The 7,277-nt window shown below is 40.8% G+C and overlaps 1 protein-coding gene across 1 annotated transcript; it reads left to right on the top strand.

The window, feature by feature from the left end:
- The first annotated feature begins 565 nt into the window (after positions 1–565).
- On the top strand, positions 566–5,001 carry LOC128384142 (uncharacterized). Its single transcript, XM_053343731.1, has 3 exons — positions 566–825; positions 4,137–4,475; positions 4,663–5,001. The coding sequence occupies exons 1-3, from the start codon at positions 762–764 to the stop codon at positions 4,962–4,964; spliced, it is 705 nt and encodes a 234-aa protein (XP_053199706.1). The 5' UTR covers positions 566–761; the 3' UTR covers positions 4,965–5,001.
- The last annotated feature ends 2,276 nt before the right edge of the window (positions 5,002–7,277 follow it).

Here is a 7,277-nt window from a genome sequence, read left to right as displayed (position 1 = left end):
CTCTCTCTCCTGTTTCCTGTCTGTCTATACTGCTAAATAAATAAAAAAATAAACCTGCTCACCCTGGTACTGGGAGGCAAAGCATTTGATTTTCGGTTTCAATATATGACCTGTCCTGGCTGACCTGAGGGTGTTATCTTCTCTCTGGGTGTTCAGCACCAAATTGTTTCCTGGTGGCTGAGGACAAAGTCTCCACTAACATACTGAGCAAAGAGATATGACAGTTAACTGACATTGAAAGAGAGCCAAGATGAGAAAAAGGCAGTTTTATGGCAGCAGCTCTGTAACTGCAGCCACAGAGACAGAGTTGAGTGTGTGCTTATGAGCGGCACAATTCACTGATGTGGCACAAACCTAATGTCCTATTATCATTATGTGCATCTACCAGGATGACTATGGAAATAAATTATAAACCTGAAGTTGTGACAGAAACAATAAATTGAAACCTAACAATGTACAGGAAGTTTAGTGCAGCAGTTAGCACCGCCCCTCTGCACTTTACAATTAAAGAGACTATCTGCTGATAACTTTTCATTCCCTCTCAAACCATCAGAGGAACGATCAGGCCAGATTTAAATGACTGAATCAATGGAAGTCTGAATTAATGCACCAGTTAAATCTGGATTATCTGTTGTTTTCTATTAATTATTAGCTGGTTGTCTCTCAGCTGTTTCTGTCAGCTTGTGAAATCTACTCAGACTCAGTTTGATGGTGGACTGTTCAACTGGACTGAACCTGAGGAAACAGCAGATTCTGGTTCTATGGCTGCGTCGGTCATCACTGGGCTGTTCCTGTTCTTCTGTCTACTGCAGTCTGCTTCTGCAGGTAAGATGAGTGTGTGTGTGTGTGTGTGTGTGTGTGTGTGTGTGTGTGTGTGTGTGTGTGTTTGTCTCAGTTTCCTTCACTTCTGTACTCTGTCTGTATTTAGCAGCATTTCTTGATTAGTTCTTAATATTAACTGAAATGATCTCAGAAATAATGATCAGTGGAAGAAAAGAAGTCTTTAAACAGTCACAGTACGATTGTTTCCAGGAAATATGAAACACAACGTTTTTGTGTTTTGTCATTTTTTAGCTGTAATCTAAACTGGTATTCTTATTTATTTCAGAGTCATTGTATTATATTAATTTAACTGTAAGTATTTATAATATTGTGTCCTGCTGTATATTTACTGAAGGAGACAAACATTTAATTATAATATGTGTGATCATGTGATCAGCCTCTGTGAGCTGAACAGCAGAGGCAGGTTTAGATAACAGAGACAAAGATGGAAACCTCACAACCTTACGGCACACATGTTGTTGGGTACTTCTACTTTACTTGATGTTTCCTCAGTACCACTTTACATTAAGGCTGGTTTAATGGTTGTAAAGGAGTTATTACTTAGATTGCAAACACTTCATAAATGAGTTATAACCTAATTTCCCATGCATCAGTTTAGGGTCACTATTTTGCAGGATGAAGGATCAACTATAATCCTGCATTTATTTCCATCTGGGTTAAATAAACAGATTTTTGTCAGTCAGCAGATTCTTCCCTCACCTATCTTGATATTTCTTGTTATCTCATAATGAGAATTCTTTTATTAATTTATGAGTTATGGATATTCATAACAGCTGGGGCCTTATAACATAACACACAATAACATGCGACAATTTAGAAATACAATTTTTATTTGTCAATTTGTTGTGGATCTATTCTATTATACTGTTAAGTTATTTTACCTTCTCCTAATGCATGGTGATATTTACACTTTACATTAAGACTCCCCTCTTAGAGTTAAAATAGTTTGTAACAATAGTTTGTAGCAGGAGTCTTTGTCTTCATACCTGGCTCCAGTCCGCTTGCATAGCACACAATGTTGGTTTTATTCACTATTTTGAGCTGGGAGCTCTCCTCTCTGTAAGGAAGAGACGGCCTTCATTTAAACATGCCGGGGAGTCGCATGCTTGCTGCTATACTTGTCATACTTGACATGCCCTCTTCCACTGCAATGACTGTAACATCCCTCAGTTACACAAACTCCCTCTTGTGGACGGATCACGCTATTGTCTAACGTCTCCCTGTTCCAGACACCAAACAGTCTCCAACCCTTCCTGTTCAATGAATCATGATATAACTTCACCTCCCCCTTCCCTTCCTTCCAGATTTGGTCTGTTAAATGTGAGATTATTGTTTAACAAATCATTTATTTACATAATCTAATCTAGACTGTTTATCACTGAGTCATGGTTTACCCCAAATGACCTCTCCCTTCTTCTTATTGAAACCACTTGTTCAGGTTTCTCTCATTTCATCAACCCAGGTCACATGTATATGACGGCAGGGTTTCTGTAATTTACAAACACAATCTTCAGTGCTCCACTATCCCAAAAGGCCCTTTCACATCTTTTGAATCTCTCTCTTTTGTGATAGATGGCACCCCACCTGTTTTCTGCTTGCTAGTGTTCAGAGACCCTCAACCTATAATCAACTTTATCAGCAAATTCTCAGACCTCCTCTCCCACATTGCTCCTGAATGCAACAATATTCATACTCAGAGGTTTAAACATTCACATTTGGTGTCCCTCTGAAGCCTTGACCCATGATTTTATTTAACCTACTTGAATCTTTTGATCTCCAACAATCTGTAACTAGCCGTGTTCAAGGACACACTCTGGATTTAGTTCTCTCCAGGTCTCCCTATCTCAAACACACTGATAAAAGATATTTACAGATCTGATTACAAGTCAATAAATTTTTATTTTGATCTCCCTCACGCTCCTCCTGTCTGCCTGGCCTTTCGCTGCTCCCGCAACTAGCTGATCTCAATAACTGTCTTCAAGACATTAAATCCTGGATGGCTGCCAACGTTCTCCAGCTCAATGAAATGATTTAACTTGGACCACAACATATAACCAACATCATTTCTCCTCATCTTGGGAAATTAACCCTCTCTGTTAAACTACATGCAAAAAACCTTGGTGTCATTTTCACTTCAGGACTAAAAATCGATAAGCAAATCAATAATGTTGTTCAAGTAGGTTTTATGCAGCTTTGGATCATCTCGCCTCCTTCCTGTTATGTACAGGAGGGATTTGTAGATTACTAACAGTGTTTATGACGCCTTGAACTGAGGTCATCTGTGGCTCAGGAGCGGTTGTCCTCCAATTGGAAGATTGGCGGTTCGATTCCCGGCTCCTCCAGTCCACATGTTGATGTGTCCTTGGGCAAGACACTTAACCCCAAATTTCTTCCATTGCTGCGCCAACGGTGTGTGAATGAGAATGAATGGTTAAATTCCCCCGATGAGCGTATGAATGAGATGTAATGTAAAAGCACTTTGAGTGGTCGTAAAGACTAGAAAAGCACTATATTTACATTTACCAGGGACTCCTGTCAGGGTGTTCTGCATTGCTGCCCCCAAACTGTGGAACTCTCTTCCTCCCATTCGTTTCTCTCCCACCATTGACATATTCAAGAAAAACCTAAAAACTTACTTTTACTCCTGAGCTTTTAACTTTGTCTGTCACTGTATTTCATGTAATTTTAGTCTTGATTTCTTTTTTATTGTGTTTTGTGTGTGTGTTCTAGCACTTTGGTTCAACCATGTGGTGTTTAAAGTGCTATAGAAATGAAGTTGAAGTTTGTAATTCATGAATAAATGCTCATCATTGGATGCTCAGAAAAATTAAGAGAATCAAAAAAACCTTTGAATTTGTCCGCACAGTCACACCCAACAGGAATAAGTAATTAGAAAGATTTGAATTACTTTTCATCTCCAATGTCTCAAGATGATTCTGTGTGAATTTGAAGTTGGTAGGATGTAATCCCTAGGACTAGTTCGTTCAAATATGATGTGTGGAAATGGCCAAAATCGAAGGAGAAGAATAATGCTGACAGACACAATAGTGCTCGGGCCCTAATAATGAATAAATAATACATTCTGTCAGCAGGAATGGTTCATATGTCTCTGAGCAGCTTTTTATTCATGTGTTTGTCTAACAGCTATAATATAATAATAAAAGAGTCTATAAGGAGAGTTCAGTTCACCTGTATTATTAATAAAAGGAGATTCTGTATTTATGAGCAGTTTGAAATGTGAGAATTTTAATTAACTGATTTTTCTCCTCTGGATGTTTTTTATTGTTCTTTAGAGCGACAGATAACAGCACATCCTGGAGATGATGTCACTCTGCCATGCCGAGCTCCATACAACGCCATCATAACAGCTGTTGAGTGGGTCAGATCTAACCTTGACCCTGATAGATATGTCTACTTGAAGGAAGGTGGGCGTCTGAACACAGCAGACCAGGATCCATCTTATGTGAACCGGGTGCAGCTGAACGACGATGTGATGCGAAACGGTGAACTGTCTCTGATTCTGAAGAACGTGAACAGTAACGATGAAGGAACATACGAGTGTCGATATGAGGAGAGAGGAGGCTGGAAGAGAGGTGATCAGATTAAACTCGTCGTCATCCGGGATGCTGGAGGTGAGTTTGTAGATGTGAGAAATGATAGTTCCACATTTGGACAGGAGTATGATCACATTTTCACAGTTCCACATGTTTTGTTCTTCAGGCTTCAGCACATTGATTTTACTTTTAATGATGAAACATAAAAAGTGAAGAATTTTAAAGCTGATTTTTCTACTCTGAATATTTTTTTATTGTTCTTTAGAGCTACAGCGAATACGGATAACAGCATATCGTGGAGGGACTGTCACTCTGCCGGGTCGAGCTCCAGTCGGTGTCCCCGTAAAAGCTGTTAAGTGGACTAGAACTGACCTTCAGCAATACGTCTTCTTGAAGCGAGAAGAGTACCTGGACCCAACACACCAACATCCATCTTATGTGAACCGGGTGTGGCTGAAGGAAGATGCGATGATGAAGAATGGTGAACTGTCTGATTCTGAAGAACGTGAACAGCAGAGATACAGGAAGATACATGTGTTCCTATACGAGGACAGGAGACTGCGATAGAGATGAAACGTTTAAACCCTCCTGCAATGTCGATCTGGTTGTTTTAGGTGAGCAGTAGGTCAATGTTACCCTTTTTTGTGACAGCTTATTAAAGATTTAGAAAGGGTTCACAACTTGATTAACAAGGCAATTATTAACCATTTACAAAGTATTAATATGGGAAGACTTACTGTAAAGTGGTGCCATTTGTTACAATTAGTTAAGTTGACCCCAGTAAGCAGAATGAAGGCTAGGAACCACACAGTGAATATAAGTGAATATAAATTATATGGTTTGCAGGAGGGTTTAAACGTTTCATCTCTATAGCTGTCTCCTGTCCTCGTATAGGAACACATGTATGTTCCTGTATCTCTGCTGTTCACGTTCTTCAGAATCAGAGACAGTTCACCATTCTTCATCATCGCATCTTCCTTCAGCCACACCCGGTTCACATAAGATGGATGTTGGTCTGTTGAGTCCAGGTACTCTTCTCGCTTCAAGAAGACGTATTGCTGAAGGTCAGTTCTAGTCCACTTAACAGCTTTTACGGGGACACCGACTGCAGCTCGACCCGGCAGAGTGACAGTCTCTCCACGCAGGGGTGGATTGGCCATAGGGAGTACCGGGACTTTTCCCGGTGGGCCGGTCAATAATGGGCCGGTGGCTGTCGTTTTTTAATTTTTTTTATTTGTTCATTTACTTTTTGCTGCTCCTTGCCATGGTTACTCTCCCGGCCCAGGGGCAGAGACATGCACCGGCCCACTAGTGTTGTGTCGTTCGCGAACGTGTCGTTCGAACGAACGAATCTTTTGAGTGAACGAAGTGAACTGAATCACAGATTCGTTCCTTTCTCAGTTCAGTTCAGTTGAGCTCAGCCGCGAGCATGGCTGCCGGTCGGGAGTGGAACTGCCGCGACTCACTCACTCGTTCACTGCGAACGAATCACTCAGTGAACGACAACACTTTGACTCTGAGTGATTCTGTTTCCCCTTCGCGGGGATACGCTTTCATGCCAATAGCATCAATTTCTCCAAGCTAACGGCTAACGAAAACACACACACACACACACGCCCCCATCCCCATTATCGTAATGGACTTAGGCACACATAAAGTAATGAGAGGAGAGGAGACAGAAGAGTGAGTGACTGACACAGCGCCACTTTCAGCACAGTACGTGAACGAGATTCACATCCTCAGCATGTCGTTCAATGAATCGTTCACGAACTGCTGAAAGTGGCGCTGTGTCAGTCACTCACTGACTCAGGGCACTGAGGGCTGAGGAGTTGATTCACGTTCATTAGTACTGCTAACATTAGCGCTGTGTTGCTAACATCAGTGTAGCATCATGTTATGTTATTTTACTGTGCACAGAGGACACTTTCACTGTGTAATATTTTAGTGCATGTATAAGCAGCGCTGCGTCTCCCGCGAATGATTGTATAATATAGTCCTTGAATGCACCGTCCCTCAGTAAGTGAACGTGAACCTCAGGGCTGAATCATGAACTGAATGACGAGCAAAACAAATTCAGAAATGTTTGCTGCGGGGGCCAGCGTGGCCGGAGCGGCTTCAGGAGTGGGTCCCTCTCAGCAGCAGGTGTCGGACAGTGGGGCTCCCGCTGCCAGGGTGGTGCAGGAGCAGGAGGTTGACATGGTCACCATGCGGAAGTGATGATACAGTCTTAAGCAGGTGTGATCCTGCCAGCATGGTGTGAATAAACATTCATTAAATGTTCAGAACGGTTACTTAACTGTCTATCAACTTTACTTAACATAATAAATAGCAAACTCTGCATAGTGTGGTGTGTTACAACTAGGCCTAAATCTAGTTATCTAAAGTACTGGAAAACAATCATATTCATATACTATTCTGATTCATTGATTAGTTGCTTTTATTAACCACTTAACCACTATTTTCATCAAAGGATGCCACATAATTACAAATCTGCAAGCTTACAACTCACATGTTGCAATGTGATGTGGTTTGAGCATATTGCTATTTTCACAATTTTTGATCATTTCTACCTATAATGGCTTCCCCCAAATCAGGTCACCAGAGTTTAAGTGTTTTAAGTGTCAACATGCACCTTTCTTTGTGCCTATAGTCTAATTTGTTCATGATGGACATTGATCAAACAACATAACTCATATGTAGCCTATGATGCTTTACATATTTTTTTCAGTCAGTGTTTATGGTTTATTGCTCGTTCAACAGTTTCACATTATACAGTTAAAACTAATTCAAGCCTATTCAGGTCTCCAGAATATAAGGGATATTGTTCAGTATACTACTGTTATTAAGGGCATGTGTGTTTAAATTTACATCAACGCGAGT

Source organism: Scomber japonicus, chromosome 22 (assembly GCF_027409825.1).
Source record: "Scomber japonicus isolate fScoJap1 chromosome 22, fScoJap1.pri, whole genome shotgun sequence".
Classification (NCBI taxonomy): Eukaryota; Metazoa; Chordata; class Actinopteri; order Scombriformes; family Scombridae; genus Scomber; species Scomber japonicus.
The sequence above is the reverse complement of the archived record's forward strand: the minus strand, read 5'-3'. Positions and strand labels throughout refer to the sequence as shown.

Excerpts from the sequence above, each read along its gene's own strand:
- LOC128384142 (XM_053343731.1), top strand. The coding sequence starts at position 762 with ATGGCTGCGTCGGTCATCACTGGGCTGTTCCTGTTCTTCTGTCTACTG. Across the intron at positions 826-4,136 it reads ACTGCAGTCTGCTTCTGCAG|AGCGACAGATAACAGCACAT; the intron begins GTAAGATGAGTG and ends ATTGTTCTTTAG. Across the intron at positions 4,476-4,662 it reads CGTCATCCGGGATGCTGGAG|AGCTACAGCGAATACGGATA; the intron begins GTGAGTTTGTAG and ends ATTGTTCTTTAG.